Raw genomic sequence first — 25787 nt, 5'->3', positions numbered from 1 at the left:
TGGGATAAAAAATTTATACTTGTTACTATAGAGATAAAGATGAAATTTTATTTTGGAGATGGGAATAACATAATAAAATAGACATAATTGATTGACCTATACTAAGTTGTTGTTGATGTGCTAAAATGTTCCCTTCATTAGCTGACCAAGGTTGAGTTTTCTTCTTTTATCTTTCATGTTTTGAAATCAGGACAAAACAGATTCTTGATCCTATTCACTGCGTGCTACTTCGAGTTCGGTATTTATCTATAAGGCTTTGCCTTCCTGACAAATCTTCTTCATAACCAACAACCTGCATTTTACAAAAGTAAATGACATTCACCAAATGCACTCAAATAGTCATTAGTAAGTAGCAAGTGCAAAAGGTAACTAACTATAGTTCCAGGGAGAGACTGGTATATGTAACAAAATATGTTTAAACAAAAAAGAAGTCACAAACCAGACAAGTACTTGAAAAAATTGAAGAGTAAAAGCAGTAGCCAATGTCAAAAATTTAACCTGAGATTCTGTCTGTGTTTCACTAAAACCATCGTATATTCCTGTTCGTCTGTCTTGAGAAGCCTCCCCATCATCTTCTTTTCTGTCACTTCTATAAGAATATATGCTCAGTACTGATTCAAAGAAAGGTGAAAAAATGATATGCATTCTCGCATAGTTTACATTGTTATTAAAATAGACAAGAGTTTGAACTTTATTATCACACTTTTCACACTAAATAAAAACATTATTGTTAGATATTGTTTAGATATTGTTTGATATTATTAAGATCGTTAGATATTAAACAATATCTTCTGTTTACTCTATTTTTTCAGTTACTCTTTTTAATTGTACATCTCTCTACTATAAATATATTACCCTATCTGTGGTTTATACACAAGGGTGATTAATCTCAAATCCTATTTTCTTTATTCTCAACATGGTATCAGAGCTTAAAGTATTTTTTTCAGCCGCTGTCGCTGCAACCGCTGCCTCCTCCGTCACTGTTGGCACTGAAGTGTCAGTTCCGACCGACAACCACACAATTCTGATCGCCAAGGCGACCTCAACGTCGCCAGAATCGTCACCATCGGAGCAGCGATGCTCCCTCGCACGCCGTTTTAAGGCGTGCCTCCTCCTGTTTCGCCGCTGCACGTGGCGGCACGCCACCTAACGTCTCCGGCAACGATCACCTGCGCCGGAATCATCTCGTCCTGCTCTTTCTGGATCTGGTCTTGTTGATTCAATCAGACCTCTTTGGTATTTTAGGGTTTTCTTTCCTCTCTCTTCTCTTCCTCCATGGTATCTTCCACTGCTTCTTTCAGTTCTGAATTCTCTGTTGGTGTCTCTGATCCATCCATCTACACTAACTATGTTAATGTACACTTATCCATTGACAAGTTAAAGGACTACCATTGGGAAACCATAATTGCTGTGCATAAACGGCACCTAGAGGATTTCATAGAGGATTGACAAGTTATTGCAGATTCATTAACACAAAGAATAGGTCTTTCTACTTCAATTTTAACCATCACTAATGGGCATATCCAGCTTATTCCAAAAGGCAGAACAAAAAATTCTAAGGAGACACAGGACAACGTAAAAACGGATGAGGCGCCAATTCTAAGAAGGAGCCACCCATGGTATATTAAATGAAAGAGCCAGCCGTGTGTAACTAGTTGGATATTGTTAAATATTCGGAGAAAATGTATTGCGAGGTCCTTGGCCAATTCCAGGATCTACATAATTATGGTAATCAAGAAACTAAGATAACTATAATTATTCTTTTATTTATTACCAATACTTTATAATCATCCCTATTTAGCATAACTTCCAATCTCCATATGACGGAGTACTATATGATATTTGCATGAAAACGTTAAGAGAGAAGAATTGCTAGGTGGTTGAAATTTATAAGAAAGGTTAAAATACCTTTTTGGTCTTAATTTTTGTCAAATTTTGTTAAATAAGTCCTAATTTTGTTTTTGTGTCCAAATAGGTCCCAATTTTCGTCAATTTTGTTCAATTGGGTCTTTTTTTGCTAACACCGTTTAAATCATTAACTGCCATAAACAGTGACTATCACGTGTCATTTCGTGGTTTTTTTATTTTTTATTTTATATTTTTTTTAAATGTTCACGTGTCAACCCAACAGTGTGTCACGTGTCTAAGTCAATGTTCTATATTCAATTTGATCCCTATATTTGTTATTTTTGTTCAATTTAGTTCCAATTTTTGTTAACATGAACCAATTTGGTCCCTCTCCAAATTGAAACCAAATTTAATTTTTATATTAAAATTCACATTTTTTATTAAATATTTTTATATAATATATTAAATTTCACATCATTATAACTTTGATGTAAAAATTAAATTTGGTCACATCTTCGATAGAAACAAAATTGGTTAATTTTAAACAAAATTGGGACTAAATTGAACAAAAATAACAAATATAGGGACCAAATTGAATATAGAACATTGACTTTGACATGTGACATGCTACTGGGGTTGACAGGTGTGCATTTGAAAAAAATTAAAAAAAATTAAAAAAAATTTTAAAAAAATTTAAAAAAAAAATTTTTAAAATTAAAAAAATCAAAAAAACCACAAAGTGACATCTGAAAGTCACTGTTCATGATCATTAATGACTTAAACGGTGTTAGCAAAAAAGGACTGAATTGAACAAAGTTGACGAAAATTATGATCTATTTGAATACAAAAACAAGATTAGGAAGTATTTGACAAAACTTGACGAAAATTTAGACCAAAAAGATATCTTAACCTATAAGAAATCATAAAAGTATATCTAAAATATTTTATATTAAACTTATAAAAATTTGTTACATAAAAATAAAATATGAATAAAAAATATATTTCAAATTTAATAATTGTTATAATTATTTAATTTTAATCTTCATGGGTAATGAAAATTAAAAAGACAGTTAACGAATATAAGGATACAAAGGGTAAAAAAAATGTATATCAAAAAATGGTTACCAGATTCAATCTCCATTATAATTCTTATAGATAAACATAGTGTTCAATAAATCCTAATCAATAAAGTGATCACATAGGTCATTTAAAGGCCGAGGACATAAAACAATCTAATTCTGACAAAGAAAGATTATGTGGCGACATGAGAACAATATGATAAATTTTAAATGGGAACTAAAAGCTAACCTGTTTAACCAGTGTTTTGATAACCCAAAAACGGTATGAGGATTGGAATTATCTTCACCAAGGACTGAAAGATCACTTGGGTAAATCTATTCTACCATCAAGGATAACTACTCCCAAAAATAAATCAAGGAAAATATAAAATAGAACATCTATGAAATTGATAACACTTTAAGGATACACCGCTCTGACACCCTGTCTGTGCTGGAGACCTCTGACCATGCATCTTTGTGAGAAGAAAATGAACAAGTTTAGCAGGAACACTTTGGCCATGAGCACAGTAAAACAAATTTAATGAAATATCAACATAAAAAAAAGCAGCTTTTGTACCTTACTAGTCTGCTCTAACAAGTCCTCAATTGCAGCAGCAACATCAGGAACAGTACAATAAACCTCCCCACCATCTACTAGCATATTGTCTTCAGAAAAATTCTTTCCATAGGCATGAATACCTGAATTTGATGCCAAAGGCATCTTATTAGCTAGGCAAGACTCTTCCACAAGTCTGGCCTTTTTACTATAAACACTTGGTTTCTTAAAATTGGTCTCATGATTACCAACTCCACAACCCACATTTTTATTTGTGATGCCTCTCAAAATTTGTGATTGACTTGACAACTGCGAGGGCATGTCACTTATCATTTGAGCAGCCTGGGTAGGAAATTGACTCACGGTACAAAGTCCCGCCTCTCGATCTTGAGCAGTTACTTCTTTTGGTAAAAATTGATCAATGGCAACAACTCCATTCTGGAAAAAAAAAGGTTGCATGTAGGTAAGGACCATTTTAGTAAATAATACATAGCATAGAAAATGCATGAAGACATTCATGACAAACAAAATGTCAATGCTTTAACATATATTGAAGCTCTCACTGCTCTGTACACGGTCACCATAAATAATATTACCTGTTTGACGCATTCAAATATCCATTCACATGTAACTGATTGAATCCCCCATTTACGAGCACCATCATACTTGGGTCCATTGGTGAATTTACACAACAAATGCGTAACCTTCTTATGCAGCTTCTCCCCAAATTTTGCTCCTAGAACAAAACACAAGTTTCTTAGGAGATTTCTGTCTTTCTCCTCATACTGTGAAACACAAAACCGGAAGCTTTCAAATCCAGGCAAGGGAACATGACAGGGAAGTGGAGAATAAAGAATGTGACTGTCAATATCCAGCAAGGATCCAGCCTTCAAGAAAAATAATCAAAGTATAAGTAGGTAAACAAACATATTCTCAATGATTCCAGCTTTTAAAAGAAAAGGAAATCATCATACACAACGATAATAGAAGTATATACACTGCTATGGACCCCTCACAAATATCTAGTTCCAAATTCGAGATACCCTGTCCTAACATGAGCATGTGTGCTAAAGATCATATATTGATTGGAGATATGACCAAATTATAATATATAAAAACTTCAAATTACAAGCTAGTTTTATAGGATTGAGTTAGCCTTACAGCTTACTTTTCAAGATTCTTTTGTTTGTGATAATAAATGATACCAGAGATCAGAAAAAGACAAGTGTAACCCCAATTTCAGTATTTAAAATCCGAAAAATATAAGGAGAACAATACATGCATGCATCACATGTGATTGAAGTGTTGAAATTTTGCAGCTATATAAAAATGGATCCAACTTTCCATCATTATTTTATTCTTGTTAATAGAACTTTTGATATAATAACTTGGGACACATGGATCAAGACTACTCTAGGTTTTCGCCTTCAATCCATCCTAATTATTCAATATTTATATCAAGAACTTTAGCCCAACAAGAACCTGAAAAATGCAGAAGATTAAAAGCATCTTAAAATAGAGCTGAGAAGGGAAATCTACGACTGTAAGACTAGTAAGGCTTACCTCCAAACAAGATCGTATCCAGTGACTGGAAACATACAAACTCTTGGAATCACCAGCCAACATGGGTGTTACACCATGACACTCAACAGTATAGTGGACAATCTGTTTTGCTTGCCCACTAATTACCTCTCCTCCCCCTTGATTTATCCATTGAACAATCTCACCTCTCTGAAAAAAGTTATCGAAACTGAAATTAAACAATATCCATGAACATATATATATATGTGCATATCTGTGGTGAAGCATAACATTTATGATTACTTATAAAGCAACTTCAACTTTAGAAACCAGAAAAAGGAAAACATTGTTATAAGAGAATCCTATCATATCTAAATTATATATGTATTATGGAACGAGTATATTTATTTGTGTATCATATCTTTATTCTTAGAGGTTGTCAATTTTCTTATATTATTGTATTTATTCTTTCTTCTCAATATAAATATTATGTTGTCGCGGAACCCCTTTTCAGTTCAATATCTCTCTCTTTCCTATTGTTTAACACATAAAAAACACTAAATAGCTAGGTCATATCAAAATAGATGATTCAGATATCAGGCACACAAAAAATGAAGAGCCCAAGCACCAAAAGGCTGTGGTTGAAATAGTTACTATGGTATTCGATTATCTTAGTAATTTATTTAAATTAGTCAACAAAGCATCTAAGAAATCACCTATAGCATGTAATCTAGGGTGTGTTCCCTGTTGCCCCTTTCTTCTAAAGCCAAAAGGTTAAGTTTTAGCACAGGGTATGGTATATTTGTGCATCCACATTTACAAGACCAAGGATTCATGTGAGGCGGTATGTTTAATGTAAGAGCAGTCAGGTTCCTTCACCAATCAACTTACTGTTTTGGATAATTGGTTCATGTCTATATGATTCCAAATTTATCATTAACAAATACTGGTACACCATTAAGCTGAATTTGATAACTAACTACTTGACAGCCTTAAGTAACCTCAACTAATGCTTGAGGTCCGTGGAAAAATAAACTTCATTTGGACTGATATATATATATATATATATATAGAAAACAGAAGGGATTATTTGGTTGATTGAAATGCTACGTTAGTTTCCTAATTTTCACGAACCAACTATCCAAAACCTTAAGTTAAGTGAAGCAACGCAAACAGTTTATTTTATTGCATCTCTAACATGCACCTAAAGCATAAAACCAATACACAGGTCGACCTACCTTTTGCTTCAACTTTTATTAGAAGAATAGGGATAGCAAGGATTGAGCTCAACTATTTTTTCATAAATCCTTTGACAATTGATATCATGTCATGAAATAACTATCCCCAAAGCTTAAATTGTGATGTAAACGTGCATGAATGTTTTAATACTAAATCTAATACCGATGAAGTTACAGGTTCTGCTAGAATAAAGCTGTGGCCTTTTTCTGTTTACAAAAGACCGTAAATATATCTTGTCCATGAAGTATGCGGGGATTGATTTCAAATAACCAAATAAACTCTTCAGGAAGAGTTTATGGCTATTAAGATCATAATGACTTACCTTTTCTTCAGGAAACGAATTTGAAAAACAAAACAGTTTCCCTCTGAAAACATTTGCTGATTTTTCATTTTGAACACTGAAGTCATGCTGGCTCATTCTTTGTGTGCTCAATTTATTATCAGGAAGTTGATCTTGCAACATAGTTCTACAATTTGCTTTACGGAATGAGTGACCATTTATATCCATATCTTTTATCTCTTCTTTTCTTTTCTCCAAAGATTCTGGCTTCACAATTTCAAAGTCCACCTGATGCGAGCTTTGATGACAGCTGGAGCTTTTACTGTGATCCATTGATGTGCTTTCTGTTACATCTCCTTTTACCAAGCTTGCTGAGATTAAGAAATAAGCAAACAAATAAAGCATGAATTCAATAGAATCAAGTCATAAATTATTTAAGAAAAATCTAATAAATTAACTAAAAAGTGCTCTCTAGCTTCAACATGATGAAGAGATAATATACACAGACTACAAAAGCAAATATGCACATCATAATACCAGACCTTTTGGATGAAGTAGATCATACGCAATGTGTCTCCTAAGCACAGGGACTTCTTTCTTTTTACGGTCACAATCTTCAAGCCATGAGGTTTTAACAACATAAATTACACCTAAAGCAGCAAGACTCCTCACATCCTTCTTTTCCCTTGAAAAACACAATGCATGACAATATAAAAAATAATTTTTAAGAAACTATCGAGAAAAACATAAACATGAAATGCACCCAAAAAAATTCTTCATAATATCAGAGTTGACTTACTTTTCAGTAGGATTCCCAACTACTATGTGTGTCAATTTGTCATTAAAAGACATATACCGAGAGCCTCCACCTTTGCGCACAATATTAATTAGTTTCCGCATTTCTAAAGCTTCAAAACCAACTAGTAATATTCTGCACTCTGATAAGTACAAGCCATTATCATCAGATTCAGAATCATCAGCAACAACATTGTCAAGGTTCAATTCACCACTGGTCTGCAATGGAGGTTCAGCATCTGCCTCCTTAGCAAATATACGGGTTTGTGGAACAGAGGACATACATTCTGATGGCATAGCTTCATGATCTCTATCCATGAGCTCAGCACAAGAAGCTCGCACACTTGAATCTGTAGTACCTGAGGATGCCGCACATTGCAATTTCCCGACATCCTTTTCTTGGCTATGTTGCATTGTTAAGTCCCTAGTTACTTTATGTGAAGATACAGATCCATGCTGAACAGGGAAGAACCCCTCATTCAGACATGCTATCCATGAAAAGAAATACAAATAAATAAATGATGAAAGTCAAATACAATGAGTGGCATTCAAAGTTTAGAGATGAGATGGAAAATAGAAAGGAGAAAGGATATTCAGGGCTCTGAATAATTGTATACTAACACAAACATTAACTTCAAATTCCTACTGGCCTAGTAATTATTCATTCGCTCCTCCTAAGATATTGGTGAAATCACATTGGCCTCCATATATAAATAGAGCAAATTGCTCCTCCAAAAATATGCATTATTGTACCACAAATGAGATCACACGCACAAGTCCAGTCTTATAAACTTCAAACTCAAGATGTCTAGTCCTTATAGCAAGGGAGTGCGAAAATCTCACATTGAAAAGTGACATGGCCAAAATAGTGTATATATGGGAACAGGGTACATACATCATTTTGAATTTGAGTTGGCCTAAACCCAAAGTCCGAGACTACTATATCATAATAACAATATATTTTAACATATGGCATTCTACTATTCAATTTCAAACCTGAAAGGTAGTACAACATCATTATAGCATAGAAGTTACCTCTTCGAGCAATTGATTGATCAAACCATTTCCTTATCACAATATGAATGTGGCCCCATCGTTTTGCTACCTTGTACTTGTCACCTTGAGGAGCGTAAGAACAGTCAAGAACACAAATATCCACCAAGTTTAAATAAGTATACGATATCCTTGAGCTCATGTACTGAATTATTCCGGCATGAAGGATCACCTAAGCCTCTAAGCTAATGCAATTGCAGAGACCGAGAAACCAAAACACAGAATAGCATGCCAAAAAGTATTTCAAATACAATAACTTGTGTTATCAAAAGGTTCACTAATGCAGGTGAAACAAAATTTCACCAAGCCAGCTGGTGTTGAAAACAACAATCTGACAATTATTGCAGATTGTTACAAAATAAAAATAAATAAATGTCATACATTCAAACAATGTGTACTCTCCAATAGGTAGTCTTTTCCAAGACATTGAACACCAACTTTGATATCAATTAGTAAGCACCCAAGCACTTAGAAAACTCACCCATAAAAACTAGCAACTAAGGAGAGAGAACCAGACACTTAAATATTTCAGTAAGTATCCCATAATACTCAATGTGGGATTTAAGTACCCCATAATATCCAAGTTCCTATTAGAAAAACATAAGTTGTTGCCATTTTGGCAGAACTACTGAAAAATAATGCAAGATATGTTCTCTACTCAAATAATAGATGAATATTTGCATGTCCAAAATATACACAATCATTTACAACAACCATGACAAGTGTTAGATATATTGTGTCTTATGTTAATTAGGGAAACATAGTCCCTATGTTAATTATGTTATTTTTCATATTTATTTGTATTAGGGCTTTAGCCCATATTTTCTTTATTACAAATACATTACCCTATGTGTATTTTCTACACAAGGGACATTACTCCTATATCTAATTTTCACTATATTCAACAAGAAGGATATCTCAGAAATCAAATGTGTGCAATTCTTCGTCAATTCTGCGGAGTATTTTCCACCATTTTGTAAAATAAGCTTCTCCATCTCTTTACGAACATCTGAAAAAAATCTCAAACTCATCAGCATCCAACAAAGAAGCATTCTATTGTGACCAATAGTAGCAGATAGCTAAGTTACAACCTGCAGGAATTCCAGTAACACAAATCTTTAACCCAGAGAAAGGAAGGACCTTGTATGACTCTTGAGGAACAACACGATGCTCCTCCGAGCATTGTTTTAACCATTCATATGTGACTATTGGTTTCTTCAATTCATTCAAAGCCCACTGCCAACCACAAAGAGAAGCAGTAGATAGTAAAGCATGAACATAAGTTCAATGTGACAATTAAAACATCCACAGAGATTGAAAAGACAGAGTAACTGATTTTTTGAATTATTACCAACTTAAAATACAAGTAGCATATTCAGAAAAGGCCGGTGACCTTTTAGTATCAGCACATTTGCATAATCAAATGGTCATCTAGATGCATTGTCGGGAAATAGCCAAACCAACTCAATACATAGCCCAAGAAACTGCACATATGAGGTCTATTAAGAACTATTAGAAGTGGGCTTTAAGCCTAACTCAACCCCACAAAACCGGCTTGTAAGGTGACGTTTGCACCTCATTTATATATTATGAAATTGCTTTATCTCTAGTCGATATGGGACTTCCAACACATCCCCTCACGCCGAGGTATATTCATCTTGTGCATGGAACAAGGAATTAATGGGTGGCCCATTAGCGGCCCGATATCGGGTGGAACAGATTGTCAAAGAAAGTTCGCTAGGATAGGTTCTAACCGAACTCTGATACCATGTTAGAAGTGGGCTTTAAGCCTAACACAAGCCCACAAAACCAGCTTGTAAGATGAGGTTTGCACCCACTTATATATTGTGAATTGGCCTTATCTCTAGTCGATGTGGGACTTCTAACACACCCCGCCACGCCAAGGTATATACATCTCGTGTGTGAGACTAGAAATGAATGGGTGGTCCGTTAGCGGCCCGATATCGGATGAAACAGAATGTCCAAGAAAGCTCGCTAGGATAGGCTCTAACTTGGTTCTGATACCATGTTAGAAGTGGGCTTTAAGCCTAACTCAACCCCACAAAACCGGCTTGTAAGGTGAAGTTTGCACCTCACTTATATATTATGAAATTGCCTTATCTCTAGTTGGTGTGGGACTTCTAACACACCCCCTCACACCGAGGTATATTCATCTCATGTGTGGGACTAGAAATTAGTGGGTGGTCCGTTGCACCTCACTTATATATTATGAAATTGTCTTATCTCTAGTCAATGTGGGACTTCGAACAAGAACCATTGTATCCACCGAAAGTTTGGATGCTAAACCATGCACAAAACAACGTGCCAAACAATAATTTATATGGAACTCCTAACATATATTAAATACTGGACCATGACCACGGAAAAGAGCATTAGATGAATTCATTGAAAACTATAATATAATTTGTATTTATTGTAATAGTAGTAGTCTTTAGGAATATATCTCTAGTTTAAAGGAAGAAAAATATCCTTGTAGGAGTAATTAATATATCTAGGCAATCATGATGTGTAGGCTAGGAGGTTGAGTGTTGGATAACCTCTAACCTAGCACCTAGCTGCAGCCTTTAGTTTTTCACCTTTTTTGTATCTCCTTCATCATATATATAAATATCAGGAATAGTAGAGGGAATTCTAATCAAGCCCTCAAACATATTTTGTCTGTTTTAATCTCAACTTGGTATCAGAGCGGGTCGATCCCGCTCTGGTTTCCGTCTGGTCTGTCCATTGGCACTTGTTGCCATCGTCCGCGGCTGTCCGCCGCTATTCGTCACTGTTAATCACCGTCTGTAGCTGTTCACTACCATAAAACACTATCCAAAGCTACCCACTGTCACTGTTCACAAAACCGTCGCTGTCTGCCACTGTTCCGCCGCAGTCCGCCACTGTTCGCCGCCGGCCGCCGTCTCCGACCACCTCAGTTTTCGCCGGCGACCACTGGATCTGGAGCGCCTCTCCGAGCGACAGCCAACCCCACCGGTGCCGGAACCAGCCTCCCGTCGACGCGCCGCCACGCGCCGCTTCTCTCTCCACTGCGAACAGGCGCGTGCAGCCCACGCGCCGCCTTCTGCTGCTCGGAACCTCACGGCGCCACCTCCGTAGCTCTCGCCGGAGTCTTCTGCTGCTGTTCCAACCCTCAAAACTCTGATTCAGTGAGGTCCAGACGTCACCCTTGCAGACATCTCCCTCGGTCGTTTAAAAATCTCCACTGTTTTTTGCGTTTCTGCGTTTCTGCTCTCTGTTTTTTGTTCCCTTGATCAGAAATGGCCTCTGGAAGTGTTATTTCATTCTCTGGAAGTCCTTCCATTACTTCCGAGAAACTAGATGGACAAAATTACCTCTCTTGGTCCGCTGCTGTCGAGATGTGGTTCCTTGGTCAAGGACATCATGACCACCTTGAGAAAGACGGAAGCCATGTGCCTCAAGAAAAAGCCGAACAGTGGAAGCAAGCAGATTTTCAATTGTGTGCCTTGTTGTGGCAATCTGTGGAGCCGAGACTGTTAATGTCTCTTAGGGCATTCAAAACATGTCACTCGTTTTGGAAGAGGACTCAGAATATCTATGCCAACGATATCCAACGCCTATATGATTCGGCGGACAAGTTGGCATCTCTGAAAATGACCAATCATGACATGATCTCCTTCATGAATGAAGCACAATCAGCCGTGGAAGACCTGCGGATGTTTCTCGAAGTCGACGCTTCAGATGAAATGAAGAAGAAGCTGGACAAATACTATATGGTGATGATTCTTCGCGCCATTCATCCAGACTTCAATCACATTAGAGATCAACTGTTGACCTCTCATGAGGTCCCTTCCATGGACACCCTGATCCAGCGTATGATTCGTGTCCCAAAAGTCCCAACACTTGAAATTCAAGAATCTCATGCTCGAGTAGATTCATCTGTTATGTCCGCTACTCGAGGAAGAGGAGGACGTGGACCTAGAGGAGGTGGACGTGGAGGCCGTGGACGTCCTCAATGCACGTATTGCAAGAGGATGGGTCACACTCAAGAAAACTGTTACTCCTTACATGGTTTTCCTTCTAAGACTGCTAATGTCTCTCAGGCTGACACTACTGAGTCCAAATTCACTGAGGACGAGTATCAAGAGTACCTACGTCTCAAGTCCAGCAGCCTGACACAATCATCTCAAGCCCCGAGTACTTCAACAACTTGCATTTCTCAATCCATTGACAGTCACCATTCATGGGTAATTGATTCCGGTGCTTCTGACCACATCTCTGGTAATACCTCTTTGTTCTCAACCATTTCATTTCAAGACAAACCTCATTTTATAACCCTTGCCAATGGCTCTAAAACTTCCTCAAAGGGAGTCGGTCGAGTCATCCTGTCTCCCTCCCTCACTCTAAAATCTGTCCTTTTTGTCCCTAATTGTCCCTTTAATTTAATTTCCTTAAGCCAGTTAACCAAATTGTTCAACTGTTCAGTAACCTTTGATCACAAATCTTTTGTTATACAGGAGCGTGGTTCGGGGAGACAGATTGGAGAAGGATATGAAGCCGGCGGTTTATATCATTTTGGATCTCGTCCACGAGTGTCATGTGTTGCAGCTCCTAGTCCTAAAGTGTTACATGATCGACTTGGTCACCCTCATTTGTCTAAATTAAAAAAAATGTGTCCTGAACTTAGTGGTCTCCACACCTTAGAATGTGAATCATGTCAACTAGGCAAACATGTTAGATCTGCTTTTCCTAAAAAGTCTCTCTCACAATGTAATTCTAGTTTTTCCATCATTCATTCCGATATTTGGGGACCTAGTCGTATTTCGTCTTTTGGTTTTAAGTATTTTGTTACTTTCATTGATGAATTTTCACGATGTACTTGGGTTTATCTTATGAAAGATCGTTCTGAATTGTTATCCATCTTCACATCTTTTTTACACGAAATCAAGAACCAATTTGGTCGAGTAATCAAAATCTTAAGAAGTGACAATGCCAAAGAGTACTTCTCATCTGCTTTGTCTGCAGTTTTAAGTTCACATGGTATCTTGCATCAGTCCACTTGTCCACACACACCACAGCAAAACGGTATAGCAGAAAGAAAAAATCGACACTTGGTTGAAACTGCTCGCACACTTTTGCTTGGTGCTCATATCCCTGTCCATCATTGAGGAGATGCCCTCTTAACTGCATGTTTTCTTATTAATCGGATGCCTTCCTCCTCTCTCAATCATAAAGTCCCTGTCTCCATCTTGTTTCCAGATAACCCTCTTTTTCACATTCCTCCTCGAGTTTTTGGTTGTGTATGTTTTGTTCACGACCTGTCTCCAGGTCTAGATAAGCTTTCTGCTCGTGCTCTCAAATGTGTCTTCTTGGGCTATTCTCGTCTTCAAAAAGGGTATCGGTGTTACTCTCCTGAAACCAAGAAATACTACATGTCTGCCAATGTCACATTCTTTGAACAAACCCCTTATTTCTCTTCCTCTGTTCAAGACACTCATGTCATACAACAAGTCCTCCCTCTTCCTGTGGTTGAGTCCCCTATCTCAGATGTCTCTGTCAACCCAAGTCCTACTCCACCTACTCCCGAGCCCCTATCCCCACCTACTGATACCTTCCCGAGTCCCGACCTCCCACACAGGACTCTGACGGATAGCCCAATTATCCAAGAATTTGGTGACTCCTCGACTTCAGATCCTTCTCCTTCGTCTCTTGCTCCCACGCCTCCTGATGAAGGTAATTCTGGTTGGCCCATTGCTCTCCGAAAAGGTATTCGTTCCACTCGGAACCCCCATCCTATTTATAATTTTCTTAGTTATCACAGATTGTCGCCTTTCTATTGTTCTTTTTTATCTTCAGTGTCTTCTGTTCCTATTCCCAAAAATGTGAAGGAAGCCCTTGATCATCCTGGATGGCGACAAGCCATGATTGCAGAAATGCAAGCTCTTGAACACAACCACACTTGGGAGCTCATGCCCCTCCCACCGGGCAAGAAGGCAGTTGGTTGTCGATGGGTATATGCAGTTAAGGTTGGCTCTGACGGTCAGGTTGATAGGCTCAAAGCCCGATTAGTTGCCAAAGGGTACACTCAGATTTATGGCCTTGACTATTGTGACACTTTCTCTCCTGTGGCGAAAATGACTGCTATTCGACTCTTCTTTGCAATGGCCGCCATTCGTCATTGGCCACTTCATCAATTGGATATCAAGAATGCTTTCCTTCATGGTGATCTTGAGGAGGAAGTCTACATGGAGCAACCCCCTGGATTTGTTGCTCAGGGGGAGTCTGGTATGGTGTGCAAATTGCATCGCTCTTTATACGGCCTCAAACAATCACCACGTGCCTGGTTTGGAAAATTCAGCTCCATTATTCAAAGTTTTGGGTTGAGACGCAGTGAGGCAGATCACTCCGTCTTTTACTCGCATACTTCTCCTGGGAAATGTATCTACCTAATAGTATATGTTGATGATATAGTCATTACAGGAAATGATATTGTTGGCATATCTCAATTAAAGGAGCACTTGTGTAGGCATTTTCAAACCAAGGATTTGGGAAGCCTCAAATACTTCTTGGGCATTGAAGTGGCACAGTCTAAACATGGCATTGTAATCTCTCAAAGGAAGTATGCTCTTGATATCCTGCAAGAAACTGGTATGATTGATTGTAAACCAGTAGAGAGTCCTATGGACCCAAATCAAAAGTTAACAACTGAAGAAGGTGAATTATTCTCTGACCCTGAAAGATACAGGAGGCTGGTTGGAAAACTAATTACAAGGCCAGATCTATCCTTTGCAGTTGGAGTGGTTAGTCAGTTTATGCAGTCTCCATGTGTTGGCCATTGGAATTCTATCATCCGCATTCTAAGGTACCTAAAAAAGGCTCCCGGGCAAGGGTTGTTATATGAAGATCGAGGAAGCTTTCATGTCTCTGGATATTGTGATGCGGATTGGGCAGGATCTCCTATGGACAGACGATCTACTACTGGATACTGTGTATTCCTTGGAGGTAATATTATTTCATGGAAAAGTAAGAAGCAGAGTGTAGTAGCTAGATCGACAGCTGAAGCTGAATATAGAGCCATGGCATCACTAACATGTGAACTTATATGGGTGAAGCAATTTCTTCAAGAACTTAAGTTTTGTGACATCAAGACTATGAAGATGTATTGCGATAATCAAGCTGCTCTCCACATTGCTTCAAATCCAGTGTTTCACGAGAGAACAAAACATATAGAAATAGACTGTCATTTTGTTCGTGAAAAGTTATTGGCAAAGGAAATATGTACTGAGTTTGTGGGATCGAATGACCAACTCGCAGACATGTTGACCAAGTCATTAAGAGGACCTCGAATTGAGTTTATTTGTTCCAAGCTGGGTACATACAATTTGTATGCTCCAGCTTGAGGGGGAGTGTAGGAGTAATTAATATATCTAGGCAATCATGATGTGTAGGCTAGGAGGTTGAGTGTTGGATAACCTCTAACCTAGCACCTAGCTGCAGCCTTTAGTTTTTCACCTTTTTTGTATCTCCTTCATCATATATATAAATATCAGGAATAGTAGAGGGAATTCTAATCAAGCCCTCAAACATATTTTGTCTGTTTTAATCTCAACTATCCTCAATTTAGGTATAGTAAATGCAATAAGCCTATATAAATTTACATTTTGTGTAATAAACACATACAATTTCATATTAATTAAAGTCTATTTTTTCTCTCTCTTTTAACAAGTCTATTTTGCATGTAATTATTGTTGTTAAGTCTATTGGACCACCATGATTGGGTCATATCAAACCAATTGCTGATGCCGAATGTTGCAAACTTCATGCTCAAGATGTCTAATAAACAGGAAGAGGGTGTTGGCAATTTCATATCAATTAGTGATATAGCCAAATATGATTATAAGTGGGTGACAATCTTCACTTTACAAACTGATTTTGTAAAGTTAAACCAAAACCATATTATAAGCTGGTTTAAGATTTTCTATCTAATTTTAATATTACTTTCTCTGTCAAAATCCCTTGATTTATGTTGCAATTAATATTTCCTTGTACGGTTTTAATGACATAATTAGAAGATTTAATTACATTTCATAACTAGGAGGATAATTACGATGATTAATAGACTAAAAATATATTTTATATTCATTGTACAAGATCACTGATCAAGAATTGTAGGGATAGATTATATCCATCATATATTAGGATTCAATTATTATATCTATCTATTCTATTTAAGAGCAACTGCTCCCTAATGAATGATATCATAAACAATTTCTTTGACATGGTATCAGAACTCTAAATTCCTTGGGATCCTGTGTAATCTCATGCGTAGCAAACATTGCTGCAAAACCACATTCTTTCTTCCATTGTATTTACCTACTGAGTCAGCATTGCTTCAACACCACAATCCTTTCTTTATTCCACTATATTCCTCCTAGACTTGCATTGCCATGGTTCAAATCTCAAAAATGTCTGATACTCTGAAAACTCAGACCCACAACAAAGTTTAGCACAAAGGACATTCTATAATTAAAGGGATTGTTGGACACACTAATAAAACCTACAGACTCATTGCTCCTTAGCCGTTACAGGTAATATATTCATTACTCCTGTACAATCAATACTTTAAATTCCTCTAAAGGTATCTGGGCAATTGATTATGGAGCCACCGACCCATGACTTAATCATCTACTAGGTTATACCTTAAAGAGACTATCCAAGCAATTAAAAAATTGCACTAGTAGATGGAATTTTCATTACAGTTGCTGGAAAATGAGATATTATGATAAATCATAATCTAATTCTGAAGGATGTTCTGCATGTTCCCAAATTATCTACCAATTTGATTTTTGTTCATAAACTTACAATAGATTTACAACGTTTGGTGTTTTTTAATCCTACAACCAGCCCATTTCAAGATCAGAGAATGGGGACGGTGATTAAACTTGCTAAGGAAGACAATGGGCTCTACCTTCTAGAGGATGCATAGCCCTAAGAGTAAAATTTCTTTGTCTTTGATGTCAAACAACTCTTGCCAATGTAGAAAAAATCTAGTTATACCACCTTCATTTAGGTAATACGTCATTCAATACCCTAGAAATTATGTTTCACAATTTATTTCGAAAAAATTGACAAACAAATGTTTCACTATGACACTTGTAAATTTACAAAGTGGATGTATGAGGATCCTCTAGTATTCTTAATTTATCTAGGGCTCGTTGGTTTGTCATATTCATTGATGATTGCACTCGAGTTTCATGGGTATTTCCGAAACAAAAAAGTGAAGTCAGCCAAGTTTTCAAAACCTCCATCCAAATGATTAAAAATCATTTTGTAACAACCATTACAAGAGTCCATTCGAATAATGCCAAAGACTCCAAACCTGTGCTCTTCTGTGTTATTGGTGTTGTTCGTCTCTATCAAGTTTGGGACCAAGTCCATGACTATTTTTTCACTCAAACTAAAGCTCGTGCGCACCAACTTCCCACTGATTTTTAAGCCACATCAAATCTATTGTTGATGCTATTCTAGAGGGTCTTTCACATGAGTATGTTGTTATTTCCGTTGTTGAGAGCAAATTTGAGACTCCCCCATTACTGAAGTGGAGGATCTTCTTCGTGCTCATGAAGCACACCTTCAATGTCATCAAAAGGCTCTCTTTCCTCCTCTATCAGTTCATTACACTTCTAATGTTGCTCCATCTCAAGCCCACACCAACTTTCCTCCCTATCTTTTTAATGGTGGCATTCGCCGTCCTCACAGTCGTGGCCATGGCTGTGGTGGCCGTTTTGCCAACTTCCAATGCCAAATATGTCTCAAGTATGGCCATACTGCCAATGTTAGCCATTTTTTGTGCAAACCCCACTTTTCAACCCCCTGACTCTTTGGTTCTCTATGATCCTACTACAAATCCCACAGAAAAAACACAACCTCTTCCACTGCTGCTTCCTCTGGCACTCCTTCCTCTTATCCACTGCCACACAACTTGTCCATCCTTTTCCTAGTACTATGTTGACATCATCTGCCACTCTTGACAACATCACACCTTGAATTCCAAATTCTGGTGCTTCCTTCCTTCCATGTCACCAATGACTCTCAACACATCCAATAATTCAAGCACTTTGATGGTCTTGACAACATCTATGTTAGTAATGGTGAAGATTGCATGTTTTTGCCTCTGGTTCTACTACCTTCCACCCTGCTACAAACACTTCGTTAACTTTCCATCTTCATCGTTTACTACTTGTCCCTTCCATCACTAAAAACCTTCTTAGTGTTCGCCAATTTGCTTTTGATAATGGTGTTTATTTTGAGTTCTTTCCTAATTCTTGTACTGTCAAATCTCAGGCCACCATGAAGTTCTCCTCCATGGTGTTGTTGATGTTGATGGTCTTTATTCCTTTTCTCCCCTCCAATCTCCATGATGCTCCTCCACTTCTGATCTGACAAAGTTTGGTCCTCATGTTGCTATCATGTCTACTGTTGCTTGACCCTCTTCTCCAACATAAATTTATGGCATTCTAGATTAGGTCATCCAAATATTAATGTATTTAAAATGGTTATGACTCAATGTAATATTCCTTTTATTAATAAAAATCTCCATTTTTGTTCTTCTTGTTGTTTGGCCAAATCTCATTGTTTACCATCTTCACCCTTTACTACTGTTTATACAAAACCCCTTGAATTAATTTTCGATGATTTATGGGGTCCCTTTCACGTTTCCTCGACCTCGGGTTATCTCCATTATATCCCATTTGTTGATGCCTTCTCTCATTTCATGGTGGTCTAATAAACAACACGCCACTTCACGTTCTAGCACTAATCAGGCTGAATACCACAGTCTAGCCCACGCTTCTGCTGAACTTACGTGGATTCAAGCATTGCTCATAGAACTCCACATTCCTTTCTCTACACCCCGTCATTTTGTGTGACAACCAAAGTGTTATTGCCATCGTTCATAACTATGTCTTCCACTCCAAGGTCAAACGTATGGAGATTGAAATCTTTTCTAGTCGTGATTAGGTGTTTTCTCAAGCAACTTCGTGTTTACCACATTCCTGGTGTTGATCCATGGACTGATGTTCTAACCAAGCCCCTTTCCTCCACTTGGTTTCTGCTGCATACCATACTCAACGTGATGGACTTCCGCCATTTTCATCCCTCACCTTCAGTTTGAGGGGCCTATTAGTGTTATCTGTTTTTCTGCTTGTTATTTATTATTTTACCGTTTTGTCCATTATTGTTATTGTTGTATTTTATTTTTCTTTTTCTCTGTAATTGTATCTCTAGGCAGTTACATTAGTTTGTAACTGCCTCTAACTTCCTCCAACCGCTACTCTAGGAAGTTCTCCTATGTATTTGTGTTGTGACAGACAAAACGTGAATACTATCATCTCCATTTTTATTTTGTAACTAAACACTTTCTCTCTCAGTCACATGACTCTCTTTTCATGTTTATTTCTTACATCTCATAGGAGGGGATGATAATAAGATGCAAGATAGAACATACACATAAGTTCATAGGGAAGAGGAATACAACGCAACATAAAATGATAGAAAGAAAATTCCACCTACTTGCAACAATATTTACTCAATAACATTGTGTGTGTGATATAACTAAGAATAAACTAGAAATAGGGGATAAAAACTTGTACCAGACCTTGTACTTCCTAGCTAAAACATTTTTCACAATGACGAAGTTCAAATCCAATGATGTTTTAGTGTGTAGAACTCCCCCCATTTCAGCCACTAACTCTTCTATCTTAACCTGCAAGATCACACACATTAAACACTGCCAATTGAGATTAAAAAAAATGAGGAAGAATTATATGAGAAGACAACAAACAACCAAAATCTTATATCCCACTTGGTAAGGCCAGCAACAAGAATCACATGATGCCATCAAGCTTAATTAAAGAACAAATTCACAAAAATGTTATTCAACATGAGATCCCTCTTCACAATTTTCTTTTATGACGTTGGTTACCATCTCCCCTTCTTCACAAGGGTAAAAACTATAAAATCCTTCTCACTCAAGCTTCTAGTAAGGTTCTTCGCACATGTCTAAACCACTTTAAAAAAAATCCATCTTTCACTTAATTGGTGTCATACCAATACCTCCTCATTATTATCATTTCTCATTATCCATAACTCCCACTTTTTTCTTGTTCCTTTGAAACATAATATTCACTACCCTAGAATATAACAAAAGATCCAGTAGGACAATAAAACTTTCATTTAAATTTGGTTCAATCACAAATAATCCTTGTCGTCTTTTTCGTTTTTAATCATCCCGTCTGTATCAAATGCATATCATCTTTGTTATTTTCCCCACCACTTTCCTAGTTTTGATCCCATATAATTAAATTTAGTGTTAGAGATATGATTTGATTAAGTTAGTGATATGATCTAATTATGTTAGAGATATGAATTTATTATAGCAAAATAGGGAGATATGATATGAGTCAGGATTATATCAGTTCATTCTCCAATTGTCTATCTCATCTATGTCTATTACTCTTGATCATCAATGTCTTGGCCACCAAAGTGTGGAAAAATATTGGGATACTTTAGGAATTTTAAGATTCTATTCGGTCAAGATATTTTAGAAAGTTTCAAATTTTTTTACTATTGGTTTAAATTTTATATATTGGTTGTAACTTGGTTTTATTCACACACACATATATCAGATGTATGTTGTCAGAGATCCTACATCTATAAGAGATAAAATAAATTTACAATATATAAGTGTAAACCTTATCTTACAAGCCAGTTTTATATGGTTGAATTAAGTTTAAACTCCACTTCTTAATATGGACTCAGAGTCATTTAGAGCATATTTTAACAAGATTTGTTGTTTGGTGGGCCTATCAAGCCACTATCAGAACACCCACAAATATCTAGTCTCATGCTCAAAGTGTATGTCTCGGCATAAGAGATATATTCGAGATCTCACATTGACTAGATATAAGATAAACTTACAGTATGAGTGAATACAAACTTAATCTTACAAACTGGTTTTTTAGGGTTGAAATAAACTTAAAATTCATTTCTTAATGTATTCAATAAGACTGAATAAAAGAGAATTTATTTTCTTCTAATTTTGAGAAAAAAATTGTGTTAACTTCAAATCCTAGGTTTTTTTATGTTAAGCCCTTTCAGTGTGAGTTGTGTCAATCGACAAAGGCAAACACACTTGTACCAGTTATGGTCCCTTGTCAATAAACATGTGTCATCTTTCTGCTTTAGCTCACTTTGATATTTATGGCCCCATTCGAGTATGTTAACAACGGGATACTTTTATTTAAGTTGTACTTAAAGTTTTTCTAATGAAAAATTATTTTTATGTGTTGTCTATTTTTCATGGTTTCTTTTACCTAAATTCAAAATCAGTTTGGTTTGGGTTGTTAGTTGGGTATTAAATGCAATAGTGAAAGTTGTTAGTAGGATATTAAATGTATTATTAGAAGTTGTTAGAAGTTGTTAGAAGATTGTAGAGATTCTTGTAATCATTACTTTAGGGTTTGAGTTCTATATATATAGAAGTTCATGTATTGTTTTAAATTAATTAACTGAATAAGAATCTTCCTTCTTTCATATTAATCCTTTCAGGTGTTTGTTATTAAAATTTTACAAATTGACAATGCAAAAGAATATTGGTCCTCCTAATTTCACTATTTTCTAAATTCATAAGAGATTCTTCTTCATACATTATGCAGCCATAGACCACAACTAAACGGGTTGTTGAGCACAACAACGTCACTTGGTGGAAACAATTTTGTACCATTCTTATTTTTTGTAATGCCCCCACAACGTTTTTGGGGGATGTCATTCTAACATCCTGTCAATTGATCAACCACACTTAACAATCAGATCCTTATTTTGTCTTGAATCCTAAGAAGAACCTACTTTAGTTGATAAAATATCCTATTTTCCATTATTTACTTTTAACAACATCTTACATTCTCCATTCTTTGTTCCAATATCTTGTTAAAACTCTTCAAAGACTGTGTCTCACTCATAGTTTCCTTGTTTCCTTTCAAGTATTCCAATACCTTGTCTAATTCTTAACATTTTAGCACGATTATAAGGCTTTAAGCACTCTCTTTTGTTTCTTAAATTGCATTGAACATTTTCATTCCACCATCAAGATTCCTTATTTCACAATTCAAAACCTTTTCATTCACAAGACTACATTAGCAGCCAGCCAAACTCTCTTAGACATCTCATCTAAAAAGAAATTAGCACTACATTGTACCTTTTAATTATCTTCCTTCAATATATTTTCTTAAAAGCCAAATATTTATCTCCCTTGGGCTATCACCACTTGGTTCTTGGATTGCTTGTTGAGTTTCTGAGCCTTTGGCTCTCCAAACAAACATCCATGATCAAAATAATTGAAAGCAGGCCTCTGGAAGTTCTATTGTTAGACAGACCTTAGCGGACTACTTATTTGAAGATTGAATTTTTCTCAGGATCTAAACTGAGAGCACCTTAAGCACAATGGTAACAACTTTTTAACGAACAATAAGAAAGCCAAAAACAACAAAGAGAATGAAAACATCAAAATATGATAAGTTAAAATTAAATGAAAAGGGAGGGAAGGCCATACAAAATATGAATTTAAATACATAACTACTTAACTACAAATAGTAACAATATTTGAATCAAAGGTTGGTTATATTCAAGAAACCTTTCATAATTCTGATTCTTTTTATTTTCCCTTTTTCTGTTGAAGAATGTTCCGGGAAAAAGAGAGACACATTGTAGTTCATGGCAATGCTGACAAAGAAGGAGAGCTAGAAAGGCCGTTGTCAAAAGAGAATATATGATCACATCCTTCTGCCGATATCCAATTGAGTAAACATCTGACTTTGGTTGTTGAGATGGTAAGTGGTCACATTAGCCCCTCAGTTTACAAAACTTTCCCTCTAGTCCCTGACTATATAATATGCAGTAATGTTTTATTCATCTTAACCCCTAATGGCAATGGAGAAAACCTAGTGAAGAAGAAAAGATAACAAAATTTTGGAACATTTCTCATGTTCAGGGATTGAATTGGATCGAGAGATTTTTAAAGACGTGGTAAGTAAATAGTCTTTACAATCATAACATCCAAAACGAAGATTTACAATGAAAATAGGAACACACAAACGTGGACAACAACGAAAATACCTTCTCTTCCGTATCAAAGCCAGATGCAAGTACTTTGACGCCATCCATGGCAAGGCAACAAGTGAAGCCTTGTTTAGGCAAAGGCTTTCCACCTTTGGCACACGAAAGAACACATCTAGGACCTGTTGAATAATAAAGAAGAAACAAAGCTCACGAACAACACCAATTTCAATTTCAACTACATAACCCAACACAAAGGCACACTTATAAAGAGTGTGTGGAGTCATTAAGTGGTTTTGAACTACTGCATTGGTCCGAACTAATGTATATAACTTATTTAAATTTTAAAATTAACAAAAAAAATTAATAACACTTGATTATGTGTCACGTGAAGATTGAGAAAGACAATGGAAGAATTTCTCGTATACCTCCACCGAAACCTAGAACTGCCATTGTCTAACTCAGACATTACAATCCAGACTGGTTCAATTAACAATAGAAGGCAACTTCAAACACATAATCGAAGCAAAATAGAAACGGAAAATTACCGAGCAACTTGCAGCCCTTGGATTTGAGATCATCGAACTTCTCCTGCGAAACAGATAGAGGAATCAGAAAAGAAAGAGCAATTAATGAACGAGAGCATGAGTGAGGAACTAATTACGTGTTTACTGGAAGCAATGATGTGGTAATCGTCGGGGCCGTTACGGGAGGGATCGCAGCAGAGGTGGAGTTGAGCACCGTTATCTTTAACAGCATCGTGCAGCGCGTCGAACACTTCCGGCGGCACGAGGTTTCGCGACATGAACACGTTGGCGCCTTGGAATGCTTTCGTCTTCAACGTCTTCGTCTTCAACATCTTCGTCGACTTCACCTTCGTTTTCGTGGGAGAGGAAGAACTATGGAGAAGAAAAAGAATTTGGGGTAAGAGATTTGAATTGTGGAGTGAGTTTGGATGGAGAAGAAAGTGAAAGAACGAGTATACAAAAACGCGGGAATGTGAAATCAGACTGAGGATGTGAGTTGCTGATGTGCTTGGCTTGGATGGAGTAAAGTGCGATGCTCACAGCCGGTGGTGGGATCATTAACTCAACCAAGACCATAGATCAATGGTCAGATGGTTATGAAATTTAACGCAATAAATTTTATAGTTCAAATTTTAAAACAATGTCATATTAAATAATACACAAAATATATCTTTAATAACAACATAAATAATTTTTTAAACAAATTCAAAGATAATATATATATATATATATATATATATGTTTAAAAAAAATAAAAATATCTTTATCAACTTGGATGTATCATCGGACTCTTTTAAGATTTGTCTTGTCAATTTAAGTAGATTAAGTCATTAATTTGGATAGGTTATCCCATAGTAAAAACATATATTCATATCGTAATTTCTTATGAATATATACTTTTTGTCACGTGAAATAATGCTTTTTCTTATATGCATTTAAATACATTTTACGTAATTAACGTGATTCTTATTATGAATCTTCTTCTTTGTCTTGATGTTTACCGTATATTTGGTTATGAATTTTGTTTCTGTTGGGAAAATTTGTGATAATGGATATAATGTATATTTCACGCTATTTGAATATTTTGTATAGTACCGCACATCTTAGAAAGTAATTCAGATAGGTCGTAGATAAGGTGAACGTTATGTCTTGAATCAGTTTAAGGAGTTAATAGTAACAATCTCTAATGTGGATTTATCTTCATTTCGTTTGTGTTCTGCTTCTTCACCTTTTTATTTGCAGCATTCTCATTTGGGTCATGTTTCTACATCATGTTTAAAGTTTTTAGCGTCTACAGGAGTCTTGGGTACTTTGGACAATCATGATATGTCTGATCATAGTGATTGTAAACTGGTAAATTTTTTTTTTACCTTTTAATAAAAGTATTTTTTCTTCTCTTGCTCATTTTGATCTTGTGCATTTTGATGTGTGGGGACCTCCTCCTGTATCCACCAAAGGAGGTTCTAGATATTATGTATCTTTCATTGATGATTTTACTTGTTTCACTTGGGTCTATCTTATGAAATGTTGATATGATTTTCACACAATTTTAAAAAAATTTAATGCTTTTGGAAAAACCATTACTCTACCACCATAAAAACCTTTCGTTGTGACTTGGGAGTGAATACACTTCTCATGATTTTACCATTTTACTTGCCTTTAATGAAACTATACATCAAACCTCTTGCATTGATACTCCTCAAGAAGATGGCGTTGTTTAAAGAAAAAATCGTCATCTTGTTTAGACTACAAGTGTTGTTATCTGTCAATGTTCCAAGTGTCTTTTGGGGGAAGCTATTCTTACAACTTTTGGATGT

At 36.3% G+C, this 25787-nt stretch overlaps 1 protein-coding gene across 3 annotated transcripts; it reads right to left on the bottom strand.

Moving 5' to 3' along the window:
• On the bottom strand, positions 1 to 24571 carry MEI1 (transcription coactivator). 3 transcript variants are annotated; one of them, XM_028082866.2, is made up of 18 exons: positions 24455 to 24571; positions 24108 to 24342; positions 23992 to 24034; positions 23504 to 23625; positions 19989 to 20096; positions 9442 to 9586; positions 9268 to 9359; positions 8333 to 8426; positions 7302 to 7785; positions 7045 to 7187; positions 6545 to 6873; positions 5026 to 5193; positions 4059 to 4349; positions 3484 to 3900; positions 3335 to 3379; positions 3157 to 3242; positions 499 to 589; positions 1 to 292 (listed from the first exon to the last, which is right to left on the bottom strand). In XM_028082866.2, exons 1-18 carry the CDS (start codon positions 24544 to 24546, stop codon positions 215 to 217), a joined length of 3063 nt encoding a protein of 1020 aa, XP_027938667.2. In that variant the 5' UTR covers positions 24547 to 24571; the 3' UTR covers positions 1 to 214. The 3 variants fall into 3 exon arrangements, with proteins under 3 accessions (XP_027938667.2, XP_085521677.1, XP_085521678.1); XM_085665551.1 differs by having other exon boundaries at positions 499 to 586; XM_085665552.1 differs by lacking the exons at positions 1 to 292; positions 499 to 589 and adding an exon at positions 657 to 1425.
• Positions 24572 to 25787: the final 1216 nt, after the last annotated feature.

Source organism: Vigna unguiculata, chromosome 8, assembly GCF_037176805.1.
Source record: "Vigna unguiculata cultivar grain cowpea cultivar isolate G323 ecotype 2 chromosome 8, ASM3717680v1, whole genome shotgun sequence".
Taxonomy (NCBI): domain Eukaryota; kingdom Viridiplantae; phylum Streptophyta; class Magnoliopsida; order Fabales; family Fabaceae; genus Vigna; species Vigna unguiculata.
This window is presented reverse-complemented; position numbering and strand designations above follow the sequence as displayed.